Source organism: Lepisosteus platostomus, chromosome 4 (assembly GCF_059453375.1).
Source record: "Lepisosteus platostomus isolate fLepPlt1 chromosome 4, fLepPlt1.hap1, whole genome shotgun sequence".
In the NCBI taxonomy this organism is placed as follows: domain Eukaryota; kingdom Metazoa; phylum Chordata; class Actinopteri; order Semionotiformes; family Lepisosteidae; genus Lepisosteus; species Lepisosteus platostomus.
Window position 1 is genome coordinate 71,397,221 of NC_142614.1, and position 14,497 is coordinate 71,411,717.

Sequence of the window (14,497 nt, forward strand, 5' to 3'; positions counted from 1 at the left end):
GTTTTCAAGCATCTTTCTTTATAAACATGTATGGCTGCTTTATTTTGAGACGTCTGTGGGCAACAGAGGGAGAGGTGCTGAGGGACAACCTTGAGTACCGTTATATAAGATCGTGCATGGCCTCAGTGGTTCAATGCCTTTTTTCATAAAACTGGTAGAAGATGTTTTAATTGTATAAAATAAGATTAGGTCCTTGTGAACGGGGATTCAGAAGGAAAGCTTTCTGGGTGTCTGCTGGTTTGCATCGGAACATAAGACATTTCCGAACGAGAGGACCTTATTCAACCCATCAGTCAGAATGAAAATGTCTGACTCATTTTGGGGAAAAAAACCTCTTCTCCTTCAATTATGTCTAAAACAGTAGCTCTAATACAATGATTTTTAAATGAGGGCTATAGACATCGGCACATTTAACTTTGCGGTCATCGAGTCGATGTGATCTTTCATATCCATTCCATTTATAGGCATGGCTCCTGGTAATGTTTTTAAATGTATCTTTCCTGGATTTAGCTACATAAATAAGGAGTTGTTGGTTCCACCTCTAATGGAAGCCAGAGCTGTGTGTTGAGTAGCCTTGACTTGAAACCTTCATATAGGTGAAATAAGGGAAAATGTCGGTTGCCATGGCAAAGGACTTGCGCTGCATGTGAAACAGAGGCACAACAGCAATTTGCTGGAAAGATTATCGCTGCTTTTCAGAGCCCAAGCACACTTCAACAGGCAGGAACATTTACATATTTATGTGCACTGTTCATGAACCTGTTGGGACCTGTAAGACTTGTGTTGGGGATGGTAAGGTGCCCTCACACATCATCTGTGGGCCGACAGTATAGGTTTATTCCATTGTGGAGCCCTCTTCAGGTGTGTTCTTCAGCATGGAATAAACTTTTACCTGTTCCTTTGCAGTCTACGCATGCTGACCCAGCTCCCTACTTGAACTTCTTTGACACACTTCTTTGTTATTCATGAGAATAGACCCTGGTGTCTATAACAGGCACTCTGGTTTGGATAAAAACTCACTGGGAAAGTCATTCAAATTATAATAAGCCTTTTGGGAAATCCAGAGAAGATGTTTGCTGGGTATCATCATTTTGATAGTTGAAGGATGTCCATTAAAAAGTTTTGAAAACCGCATCAGGGTTGCAACACATTTTACTCTAAGCAGCATGGTTCTTTGAAATAGTGCAAGGTCCTGTTAAATTCTGGGAAATTCAAATGTTGCACAGTCATACAGAACATTAAAAGTGAGCAACCGGTACAGTGATTTGGTTCCTCCACCTCTCACCGTTTAAGGCTTTTCTTCCATTCCCAGTGCCATCCTGGAAAGGGAGCTGGATGCAATACATAGTGGTTCATTTTGACGTAAAAGAGATTTTCAGGTTCCGTTAGTTAGCGTTTAAACTGTGATAAGCATCACTCTTTCAGATTATTCAATCTGTTGGGATTTTGTTTCTTGGGTCTGAATTCGCAGGCCTCTCCTTCTGTCCTGCATAGTAAGCAGCACGTGCTGGCTCACTTCCCTCAACGCCGTTAATAAACAGACTGGCCTGGTCTTTATTTTAGAGTCAGTCTCTGCTGTGAAAGCAGGTTCATCCCACTTTGAGGTATTAAAGCTTGTTTTGTGTCAGCTGTTGAAAGGTGAAGAATCAATGTTTCACAACCAGTCCTCTTTTCTGTCTGCCAGTGAAGTTGCAAACAGCGGTTCATGACCATAAGCACTTGAGATAAGAACAGTCTGTTGGAGGAGAGAGCTAAGTTATATACATCCGCAGCCATTCAAGAGGAATGCAATTATAAAAAAGAACAAAAGAGCACAATAGGATTAGAATTTGGTTTGAAAATGCACACTTTACATGTCAGTTAATACGATAAAATCTTTTTTCTTACGGGGCCAGATTAGTGAGCTGGGCTCGCTGCTCACCAGTAACCAGCATTTGTCAGAGACAGCTAAAAGTTTTTTGCACTTGAAATGATCATTTTCAGAATTCATCTCCGATGTTTAACAATAAGGCAACTGCAGCTGAGTGAGGCGGCAGCCAACAGCGACATCATCTCTCACCAGGTTCATGTAATGGCAATTGTCTGTCTGCGTTGGACTTTCCAAGTCTTGGTACAAACAGTTAATATTATGATGTTTTTTCCGAAAGCGATCTGTCCATCTGTTTTGTCTTAGATCAACGGGAGCCCTGTCCAACCAAGGCAGAGGTCTTAAGTCCTGCTGTAGCTCTTCTCCCCATTCCCTATTGCTTATAAGAGGTGTATAATCAATCCTCTTGTGTACTGTAGACTTTAAAGACTCCCGAAGGCAACATGGAGACGACAGTGAGTGTTTATTTCAAGAACATCCTGTACGTCAGAAATTCTTTATCATAAGCAAGAGAGCTGTTAAAATACCATCTTGAGTGTGTTTTACATATATTTACATGCATGCCTCACCTAAATAAATCTTTCTATGGACCTTTTTTCTTCAAGATCTTTAGTTGAACAAATTCTGGATGCTAAAATTAGAACTCTGCATTGCTGGTCACTCAGCCATATCGTTCATCTTCAATATAAATGGCAAAGTACTATACAGTATGTAAAACTCACTATTGCTGAGTCAGGAGAGTGTATCTCCATGAACAAGTTAGTCAAAAGTAAAAAAAAAAATAATACATGTACATTTTTTGCTGTCCCTGCAGGTTTTTTGTGGTACAGACCACTGCTAGATCATTTTTATTTTCATTCTCAGCTACATCATGGCTGAGCTTCGGTGTGTGGTCGTCATTCTGGCCTCTCGGTGCCGCACTGCTCCAGTGACATACCGAGACTGCTTTCCATGTCCTCGCTGTGAGCCTGCCAGAAGGGGCAGCACTAGGTACCTGCAGGGGGGGAACACAGTGTGGCCTCACTCAGTGGCTGGCCCTGGGAATCATCCCAGACCTGTCCTGCTGTCAATGTATCCCACTGCTTTGCCTCAGTCTGTGTAAAGCTGATGGACACACTGGCTCATCTGCACTGTCAGTCTGTGTTGGCCTCCAATCGCCCCCATACCTAATCCCTAGCCTTCCGTTTAGGCACAAAACTGGATGAATTAGAAAAGACATAGAACCTGTTCTGTGTCCTGTTATCATTGTTCCTCTCTCTGCACCACTGTGTGAGCAAGGGATGCCTGGATAGTTCCAGGAAACTGGAAGCATTACCTAACGCTTGACGATGATGAGTATTTTGCTGATGCTTTTATCCAAACTGGTTTCCTTTTGTGCCTATTTGTACAGTTGGGTGTTGTCTGAGTGCAGTACACTCCTAAAGGGTACAGTAGCAGTGCCCCTCCTAGGATCTGAGCTCATGATCTTCCAGGTCAAAGAAATAGTCGGGGAGGTGCTGACCAGCTACAGATTCAATGCTCAGATGCTGTGTCCACCCTTCCGTGGCTCACGGGACCTGTTTTTTCTGTAGGTCAAATCCCTGACGCTGTTTGTGACCCACTACCTTCCGCTGTGTGAACTGGAGAGGCTGTATCCTCAGCATGTGGGCAACTACCACATGGCCTTCCTCCTGAGCGATCAGGACGCAGAGAGTGACGGTATGGGGACCCTTCTTAAAATCTGCACAAAAAGCAAGGAGTACCAAATCTCCCCCAGAAGAATTGATACCGCTGTCCTTCTGGGTACCACTGTCTTCAGACTGCGTTGTAACAACTATGGAAACAGCAGCTAAAATGATGAAGAAGTAGATTCATTGTTGGTGCCTGTATTTCCATTTGAGACAATGTGCATAAAGCAATCGATTCTCTTAATAGTTCACCAGTCTTCATGACCAGATGGTTAGGTAACAACCCCGCAAGGGGATTTCAGATCACTTTAGGGAACACAAAAAAGAACAGGTAAATAAAAAAGTACATTTAGCAAATAAACATAAGAAGAAACAATACATTTTAGATTGTAGGCACAGATAGTAATACAACAGAATTATGTTGGTAGAAAAGCTAGATTATGAAAGTTTGGTTTCAGACCAGACTTCCAAATACTTAATGAAGGCAAGTCAGGGAGAGAGGTAAAATGTCCAGACAGGATAAAACCTGTTTCCAGCTTCCATAAAGTAATGTCCTACACTGAAAGCACTGAACCCTTTTAGTCCTGAACATAAGAAAGTACATCACCTGATACAAGTTTTTTGGGATGAAGTCAATGCAATGGAATTCTTTTGGAAACATCTCAGTCTTAAATGCATGTCCACAGAGTTTCCCTGTGTATCCTGTCGTTGCCTTCGCACTGGTGAAATGTCACGGGGTGTCTGTGCTTCCTCTGGATCCCTGCAGGTCCAAGCGAGGAGATGCAGCCCGAGTTCATCACTTTCCTCTATCAGCTGACTGAGGGGGCTGCAGCCAGGAGCTACGGCCTCAACGTGGCCAGACTGGCCAAGATCCCAAAGGACATCATCTGGAAAGCCCAGGAGAAGTCCAAGGAGCTAGAGGGGCTCGTAAATGCAAGGAGGTACGGCAATAAAAATCCTTCTTTTCCATACTTTGAGTGTCTAGTACTTCTGATTTGTTGCCCTCTCCCTGCTTTCCATTCTCACTCTCTCTGTACAGAAGCTCTAAGCTCTTGAAATCAGACCTCTGTTTCTCAACTGCTTCTGAGATTCTTTCACATCCGCAGTTCTGGACTCGCAGGGGGCCCAGATGGGTGGGCTCAGGCCAGCCTGTGGAACAGAGGTGGGCAGTTCGGGTCTTGCAGGGTTGGTCCGTGTGTGGGTTTTCATTCCAGCTCATCTCTTCTCCAACTACGTGTGCCGCTTCTCTGAGCTCTTGAAGTGCAGCTGCTTCCAGGAGATTCAGAGAGTCTGTAAACACGCCGGCCCTCCAGGACCAGGACTGGACAGGCCTGCTACAGACACACTGACCGACCCCTCCAGGACCAGGACTGGACAGCCCTGCTACAGACACACTGACCAACCCCTCCAGGACCAGGACTGGACAGCCCTGCTACGGACACACTGACCGACCCCTCCAGGACCAGGACTGGACAGCCCTGCTGCAGACACACTGACCAACCCCTCCAGGACCAGGACTGGACAGCCCTGCTGCAGACACACTGACCGACCCCTCCAGGACCAGGACTGGACAGCCCTGCTGCAGACACACTGACCCACCCCTCCAGGACCAGGACTGGACAGCCCTGCTATGGGCCCTGGGAAAATGAGCTAAACACCACTGCAGCAAAAGTTGAAGAAAAGGTCTACGAATCCAGTAACAACCATGGAAATCTTGATTTTGGTTGATTTCCCAAGAGGGTCTGAATAGGCAAAGCAATCATTTTGTTTTACTTTTTTTTTTGTTTATGTTCCAGAGTAATTGAAAAGACTATAGCTGAATGTTATCTTTGCAAACTGGGGTACAGGGTAAAAATGAAAAAGTGATGGAAGAGGTAAATCTTACCTTTCTTGTCAAATGTACTACAGGTGGTCATTCAATTATAGAAGTATTTTAATACTATTATACATGAGAAATATTAGAAAGAATTAGGAGGGCAGATCCCAATAAAAAAATAGCAAAAAATGCAAACCGTTCAGTTATTTTCATTATTTGAAGATCTGAATCCTTCCTTTGTTTGCATTTCCCTCATATAGATTCTAGAAAATGCTCTTTGAGCTTCTTTCTGTTGTGTTAGACGCCATGGTTTCCAGAGAGAATATAAAAGATTTATTGCCTTCAGGGATGTTGTCTGAGGTTTGCCAAAGATGTGGAGGGGGGGGGATGAAGGAATTTCTGAATCCCTGAAGGAGGAGCTTAATCCTGACTTATATATCAAGATGTACTTGTCTTTACTGGCTCCTGCACCAAGACTACTTCTTATTAAATGTTTATCCTGTTGCACTGTCTATCCCTGTTGTTTTATCCATGTTAGTTTATGAAGTAGCAAGGAGCTGCGTGAAGAGAATTTATTTTGAATTCTCCCCCATGATCATATACTCAGACGATCACGGTCCAGCATGTTTAGTCAGTAACAAATATACTGAGCACCCAAAGAAACTTCTCACTTATAACTGCAAAAAACATCCTGAAGTGAAATGGGGAAATTCGTAAAGCTGATTAGCATTTGTCTTCCGCAAGGCTGATCAACAGGAGGTCTGCTGTGACATTTATAGGCTGGTACTCTGCTATGTGGCAGCAGTTTGGGCTGTACAGGCTGAGGGTCGTATAAGGTTGCATGTGCTGCGTTGTGGGATACTGTTTTTTCTCTGGAGAATAGAGACAAGCCTGTGCCTATTCACTGGTCTCTGGGCCCTAGAGGCCACATGTCATCCCAGCTCTTCAGACACTTCCTCAGAGCAGCATTCGGATGCTCGTTGTGCTGCTGGAATGTTGTCACATCAGGATGAGCCTACAGGAAGTCCCAGGACCTCACTAGTGTTGTGCCGTGCAGTCAGGATGTTATCAAGCAATATATTCTATATATATATATATTCTATCAAGCAATGGAAATTCTATAGCAACTAGATACTCCTTCCCGCTTGGAGTGGAGATGCATGCTGCACACTGCATTTGTCATCCACCACATCTGCTCCTCACTCACTCACACGATTCTTGGCTTTGTAAGCAGTATCACACAATAGGGTCCAGCCGCAAAAATACAGATGGAGTAAAATCATTGTTCTCTTAAAATGCCGGGCATATTAGTTCCGTTCTGTGTTGTTCTGAATTTGTTTTTACTAGGCTTGACATTCAGCAGGATAAATCACCTCATCACTTGTGCTCCAACATCTTTCACTAATGAAATGAATTAGGTCTTATGCCACAGTCAAAGTTAGTTGAGCATATCATGCTCTGTCATAAATGATCGATTAATTCAAATGATCATACATGCATAAATAGAATAATGTTTCTTGCTGCTTAGTGTATTTTCATCTTACAGAGTTGGATACAGTTTACACATGAGTATGAAGATGTTAATGTTATTTGTGCTTTACAGGTGTAGTGTATTAATTTAGGTGCTCTTCTTAATTTAGATAACGGATCTAGATTTGTAATAAGCTATTCTAGTTTGAAGAACATGAGATCCAAGTTTAAGGATCATACTGGCTTCTGATGTTTTTCTGGTGTAGAAGTCCTGAAATCCCTGTAAAAGGATGCAGACAGATAGGTCAGTGAAATCATGGCTGGGGCAGGTGAAATGGAGAACTGCTGGTTTCATGTTCCCTGAAACGGTCAGCGAACGTTACCCACGTTACCGACGAAGGCAGCAGTGCGCTTTCTGCCAGAGATGCATACAGTAAATGAGATGACTGGCTGCACATGCTGTTCTCTGGGTGCTTTCGAAGTGGCCTGAGGGACCGTGTGTACAGTGTGTGAGATACTGGAGACATAATTGCAGGCGATGCCAGAACCTTTAGATACAGGAAAATGTGCCTGAGGTGGATGGTGGCTCCATCACCTCAGGTGTGAAGAAGGCTCCATGGCTGAAACGTTGTGTTTTCTTCTCTTTTCAGCATGGAATAAAACTGTTACTTGTTCCCATTCAGGAAACATTCTGTGTTTGAAATGAGGTGAATGCAGTACTGTATATAAACCAGTGAATACCAATAAGGGGTGAATGCTAAAATTGGGGTGATTTATTTAGTAATGGAAGGATCTGAAGTTGGACCACAGTTCTTCCTTATTTATATCAATGATCTAGTTTCTGGAATAGTTAGAAAACTAGTCAAGTGTGCAGATGATTCCAGAACAGAAGGATTAACAAACACTGTAGAAGCAGAACATAAAAGATTCAGATGAAATTGAGGACTAGGTTAACATCAGACAAGTGCAAAATATAAACTATAAACACGAAATGAGAAACGCTGATCTAGAAGAGGCTACTCATTAAAAAGACCTAGGTGTTTGTGTCAACACAATACTGTATATATACATCTTCTAGATGGCATGTGTGGAAGCAATTAAAAAGGCCAGCAGAATGTTAGACATTAGAGACAGCTGTGTCTCACATACATTGTGTTCCTGGGGGAGTCAGAATGAATGGAATTAAATTTATATTTCACTGCATCGAAAAAGGTAGCCTCTTTGCACTTCCTCAGTTTCACACAGTACCTCAGCTTCAGTCACATTTCCTGAATAATAAGTGCCCAGGTGCTAGGATCCCTGTTATGTATGGTTAGAATAGCAGAAGTGTCCCAGCTTTTAAAAAATTCAGCTGTTTGTGCTGACATAACCCCCTTACTCCAGACAGACAGTCTTTAATCTAGAGGATTTGTGAAGACCAAGAGTACTTATCACCTACTCTTCTTGCTGTTGTCCTTCCAACTCCCCCTCATCATCCGTAACGATACTGTCTACAGGGACATTATCTGTTCCTGGATGCTAACAGCTAATTATGTTGTTTATTATGTTAAAAACTTTTCTTATTTGTCTGTTTTTCAGAAAAAACAAGAAAGCGTTCTGTGAAGCCTTGAACATACAAGACAAAAGGAATTTAATGGACTGGAGACAGAACAATTAATGAGCTCTTGTCTTGCATAACCACTGTTAAAAACCTGCTTGCACTGTTGAAACCTGCTTGCACATTTCTCATTGTAAGGTTTTGAGACTGTTAACTGCACTAAAGGCATGGTTTTTATATCCTGTAGGACACTCGATCAAAAATTAGGATGTGAGCATATTATTGTTCTGTAGTTGTCACAGACAAAGTGGTAAGAGCAGATTTTAGGAGCTAATCATTTTTTCCTCTTGTATGATCTACTGTTCAGTATCACAGGAATTTGTTAAAGGCTGTTTGGCAAAGAAAATTTAAGTTCTTTCAAAACCAGATTACCTTAGATTGCTGTGGTGTATTTTTAAAGCCGTTGTTTTTTTGGTTTTGATAAGAGGATTACTTACAGGTAAAACCGTGGTTTCGATAGAAGACTTTTAGGAGATAAGCCATGATTTTTTGACAATAAGCCATCATGCTTCATAATCAGTTTATAGCTACTACATCCAGACCTGGTGATGTAATCTCTGCTGAATGTTTAGATAAGTTTCAGATTCTTTTTAAAGAGGTGATTGTCACTCCATTTGCTCATTTGTAAGTAAAGTCAATCTCTTTAATTATATCTAGAATGCTAGAGGTGGCTAATCCTCTGCAGTGTTAACAAGCAGTGGTTTCTTTTATTGATGTGCACTGGCTGAGAACTGGATAAGTGCCGTAACTAAACCAGCTTTAAACATTATGACAGGGCTTCCGTAAACTTGATTATGTTATGTCTGGTGGCTAATTTGCATTAGATGTGCAAAAATTAACTTTACACACCTGTATTTTGTATCTTTTTTTGTAAGAGACTGTCTTGCTGCCAGTGATTTTCATTTCAGGTATTTTAAGTTCTTTTTTAAAGCTGCCTGATACAACTAGACTGCAGTTGTCATTTGTTGTGAAAAATAAAATGATATTGTACTCCTGCCCCTGCCTGTATTACTGCACACTCGCTGTTGCTCCGTTATACTGAATCCACTTCCTGACACACTTAGGAAGAGCTCTGTTGACGCTTTCCTTTATATTATATTAAAACTGCAGAATGACAGTGCTCAGAGAGAATAACAAAATAGGGAAATAAAAATTCATGACCATTCTTCAGTTTTTTGCAGTTGTCTTTGTGTTGCCATGCACTGTAGATATCACCTGGGTGATTCTGAGCTGCAGGAAGAGACGCATGAAAGAAAAATGGGTGTCTAGAAAGGCTCTTTATGGCATCTTCAGAGTCTATGTGGGACAACAATAAAAAAGAAACTGGAAAGCTTAGATACGCAGCAAAAAGAGTGAAATCTAAATTCAGGGACATGCTCAAGATTTACAGAGCACTAAGAACTCATTTAACATATTGTTCAGCTTTGGTCACCATATCACTAAAGGGATATGACAGCCTTAGAAAGAGTTTAAAGGTGAATAACAGCAATTCTGACCTCGGGACTGGCTGCAGGAGCTAAATCTCTTCAGTCTAGAGCAAATGAGAGCAAGAGGAGATTTGATCAAATCCCGGAGGGTGTATTGTTAACAGGGTTAACCCACGGTCATAGAACAAGCATAAAAAACACAAGCACTTTTGCAGAGCTGAATGAAATTAAATGTGACAATGACTTAGCGTGGTATTGTACAAAGTTGGTATTTTATCATGTCTTTAAATTGAGTTCGGCAAAAACATGAAATATCGAATGCTGTCTGTTCATGATTCCAGTCTTGTCTGCCAACTAATCAAGTTCACAGATTGTGCCATCAACAGGAGGATTTGGAAACACTGCAGAAGCTTCAAAATGTGTTCAAAAAGATTTCTGAAAAAAAGACTGTCACTTTGTCTAAGCTAATACCATCTCTTCTTTCAAGGAGCTGGATGAGATCCTGGAATCAAATCCAATGGTTTTTACATCACTAAAACAATTGAGTTTGTTTTACTACCATTTTTTGTGTTAACAGCGGTGACAAAAGTGATGATCTAACATCCCACAAAAGGAGGCTGTTCCCTGTACTGTCACTAGGCTTCCGTCCTGGACAGTAGAGCTGTAAGTCATGTCCAATAAGATCCTCCAATCATGTCAGGAGGCCCGTCTTTACGCAAAGGGTTGTGTTCGTGTGGATTAAGATGCCCTGCCATGTTGTTCACACAGTCACTCCTGCTTCGGTTTTCGAAGCACGTGGTTGACATACTGGAATCAACAAAGGACAAACTATCAAACAGTCTAGATGGGCCAAATGCCGTCCTCTCGATTGTAACCTTTCTTCCAAGTCACTGTTCTTTCTTTCCTGCACCGCAGAATCTGAGTTTTGGATTTTTAAATCTGTTCTTGTTGAAAGAAATAAAGTGCCGGTGAAAATGCTGTACATTTAACAGAAACGTCATCGCTGTTGGTGTTTGTCAGTAGTATCAGACTTGATCTTGACATGCGAAAGATCCTTCCTGAGATTTTTCAGGGTAGTCCGGTACCCCGTCACCTCACGTATCCTGCTCGCATCACTCGCCCGCGGAGTCTGCAGTCATTGTTTATCGACACTCAATGGAAGAAGCATGGCTGAGTCATCTTGCTTTTCTATCTGGAATCGGAATGCCTTTGTCACATGAGGTCAATGTACACAGGTCTTTGAACAACCACCTCTGAGTGAGCATCTTCTTTTGTGTGTTGACAGTAACAGTGTCTGGCCAGGTTGTGTTTAAGTACAGTACTGTAAGTACTTGAAGGATGCAGACAATGAAAGTGCAAACTGGCATTATAATTTTTAAGAAAAATAGCTGACGAAAGACAAAATACAAACTCCACTCATTGAAGAAAATCCCAATGCAGCAATGCTATATCATCATGTCTGCTCTGATAAACCTTGCTCATGAAGAGCTATAGGCATCTTTTTGTGGGATTACAGACCAGGGAATCATCTGTGTCAGTCAAACAGCAGAAGAGGGCTTCTGTTGTAATGGGCACTTTGCGGTCACCAACTTTCAAAGAGAAATGTATGACATTACTGGAAAAAACCAACGCAGACCGACGGATTGAAATATAGATCTCCTCTATTAATTTTTTTTTTTCCTGTTTAAGACCGACATCCTGTAGAAACAAAGCCCTATATCTGCTTCATAATATACAAGGACAAGGGTCTTCAGAAGAATAGTGTTGTGAAAGAGAATAATACTGTTGCATAATTAGACTTCATTTAAATTAATGCTCTGTGCTGGACTCGGGTCCCATTCAGGGTGTACCCCATCAGAGAGAAGTTGACTCTCCGATATCCTTGGGGAGGGAGCTCCAGAGCTTTGGGGCAGCAGGAGAAGGCCCTGTCACCCACAGTGTAGACGGGCTTGGGAGACAGATAGGAGATCAAAATTAGAAGAGCCAAGGTTGCAAGGTGGGAAGTAGGGTGATAATAGTTCAGTCAGGTACTGAGGTGCCAAACCATGCAGAGCCTTATACACAAAACTTGACAGGAAGCCAGTGCAAGGACTCCAGGACAGAAGTAATGTGCACTAGACCTGTCAGGGTCCTGGCTGCCAAATTTTGTTACGTCCTCCCTGGCATTTGATGTGCAAAACCACGTTCCCCACCCTTCCCCACTTTCAACCACATGGGACCAGCGCAAGGTGAAGGCGCTGATCTCTCCGAGGTGCTCCTGTCTGTTTTCCACAGGGCGCTCCTTGCGGAGCGCTCAGCCGAGCTCTCGAACCCTGGGCGGACGAGCTCCACGTGAGCCTCGCTGGCCTCGTGCGTCCGCGGCCGACTGGGGGCCGGCTCTGCTCTCCCAGCTGGGCGCCCACGCGCGACTGCTCCTCCCGCACTTCAGAGAGAGGCGCAGCACTGTGGCGCGAGCCGACTTCCCCGTTCCTGCTGCCAGGCGCAGGAGCAGTGCAACAGGGAAGCTGCACTTCAGCAAGGGAGTGCCAACGGGAATGAAGGACAGCAAGGAAAAAACACTGGAATTTCAGTCACATGCCTGGTGCAGTGATTCACTTGCACTTACTTTTTTCACACAAAGAAATCGAGTGCTGGCTGAGCTCTTTTTAAATAAATAATGACAAGGTAGAAATGTTTGTGTGTGATACGTCAAATGAAGTCAGTTGTATTTACGATTAGGAATTGGTGAGGTCTAGGTGAAGGTCAGATTTGCCTGAATACTGTATGTTAATCCGTAAAATCTTGAGGGGGTGTGCTTACATTTTCACAAAAGTTTATATAAATACATGAAAACGTGATTAGAAATATGATTCCTCAGCAGTGTCCTGTGTCTTTAAGTGGAATAAACCCTCCAGAGTTGGAAGGAGCGCTGTTATCCTTGCTTCTCTGACTCCTCTCGGCCTGTACTGGTGTTGGCGAGGCTGTTTCTGTGCAGGCCTGGCAATTTCCACGGCGACAGCAGTTATAAGCTTCGAGCACTTACACGTCTCTAACACATTATGCAGATAACGTCAATATAGGCGTTTTAGATGTCAAGATGTCACATCGTGAAATTTCAAGGCCTTCTTTTTTTATTTGGTACTTTAGCAGCACTGCAGCAAGTGAAAACTGTGAGGAGTATTTATGAAGCAATATCAGCCCCAGGGGAATATGTCAGGTTTGAAGACTGGTTTCCAAACATGATGAACCTAAGCCCATTTTTACTCTATTTTCTGATTTATGGTTGTGTGCTCTAATGTAAAAAATGCCTGGCTTGGTTCTCTTTGTCCTCTGGGGAAATTCTGTTTTGTACTTGGAGGCCATGGAGATCCTGGGTCCTTTGGGAACATTGTTGAGTGGAGTCCTCGGTGAACAAGGAGTAGGATGAGGCCTATAATTATTGGGTGCTGCACAAAAACAGGACAGGCAGGGAGGGGATTGGCTGGAGTACCCTGGGCTTATTGAGCAGCAGGAAAGCCCTTTTGCGATCAGAAAGTGAAAGAATGGATGACAGATTCATTGTCTTTTTGATGACTGCTGGAGGTGCATTATAATTGTGGAGTATGCCCCAGTCTTTGTGTTGTCACTCTGGGCTGAGTAGTCCAAGATGGCATGATATGACCTCCAGCCCGAGAGCCTACAGGCCTCTTCAGGTGCTACAAGGGGATGAACCCTGCGTGCATCGTGCTGGCTTCAAGAACAGCGTTGCAGGACCACGCTGACCTCGAGCAGCCCTCTGGGAACCGAACCTGCCCTGCCCTGAGCCCAGGCTGCGTCCCTGAGAGACGCCAGAGCACTCCGACGTCACCTGCAGCTCCCAGGGAGAACGTGGCATAGATGCTTATTGAGAAGCAGGAGAGCCCTTTGGCCAGCCTACTATGTGCTGTGTTAGCGCAGAAACACACATTGACATAGGTAGAACATGCAGACTCCGCATAGAAGGTGCCTTCTATAGGCCTATGTTAAAGGATCATGGAATCGAAGCACTGTGAGGCAGAAGTACTAACCTTTATGCCACCATGCTGCCAAACGCTTTGCATACATATTAAATGCTTTAAAACATCAGATCACATGACACTTGCAACTATGACATCATAAACAGCAGCCCTGGCTGAGGGACGTCAAGGTCTCCTGAAAATGATGTAAGCAGTCAAATTCGCTATGGGAGCAGACATGCCCACATTGGGCGTCTTAAGTGGAAAAATGCTCTCCTTGCTGAACACGTGAACAGATATGCAAGCAAAATGCATGCTGCAGACCAGAACACGGAGCTTTTTTTCCCAAAGATCAGGACACAAAAGATTTTTATCAGTCTAACAATTTCATTTTTAAATTGCATTTAAGTAACTGGTGAGAAATAAGCAAAGTGTTTGTGTTTATTTACAACTAATTTATTGCAGTAGAAGCTACAGAAAGCAGACCCAGTCTTCTGAGGCGTAATGTGTCTGGCTGGGTGCTATATGGGGTGACAGACCTCCTGCCGGCTGTGAATCATGCCTAGAAGAAAAAAAATACACTTTTGCAGCACCACAGGAGACAGGGTCAACTGTTCTTATTAACTCCTATCAGCAACCTGTGCTGTTCTCTTCAGATCGCCACGCACACCCACTCTGAGCCATTAACACCTGTGACCCT

General features: G+C 43.2%; 1 protein-coding gene across 1 annotated transcript in view; it reads left to right on the top strand.

Moving 5' to 3' along the window:
* The window catches only part of msh3 (mutS homolog 3 (E. coli)), a 108,897-nt gene extending 99,484 nt beyond the window's left edge, over positions 1 to 9,413 (top strand). Inside the window, exons 22-24 of the mRNA XM_088630607.1 lie at positions 3,439 to 3,565; positions 4,301 to 4,475; positions 8,399 to 9,413. Of these exons, the coding sequence (XP_088486733.1) occupies positions 3,439 to 3,565; positions 4,301 to 4,475; positions 8,399 to 8,477 (381 nt within the window). The 3' untranslated portion in view covers positions 8,478 to 9,413. The remainder of the gene's footprint in view (positions 1 to 3,438; positions 3,566 to 4,300; positions 4,476 to 8,398) is intronic.
* The last annotated feature ends 5,084 nt before the right edge of the window (positions 9,414 to 14,497 follow it).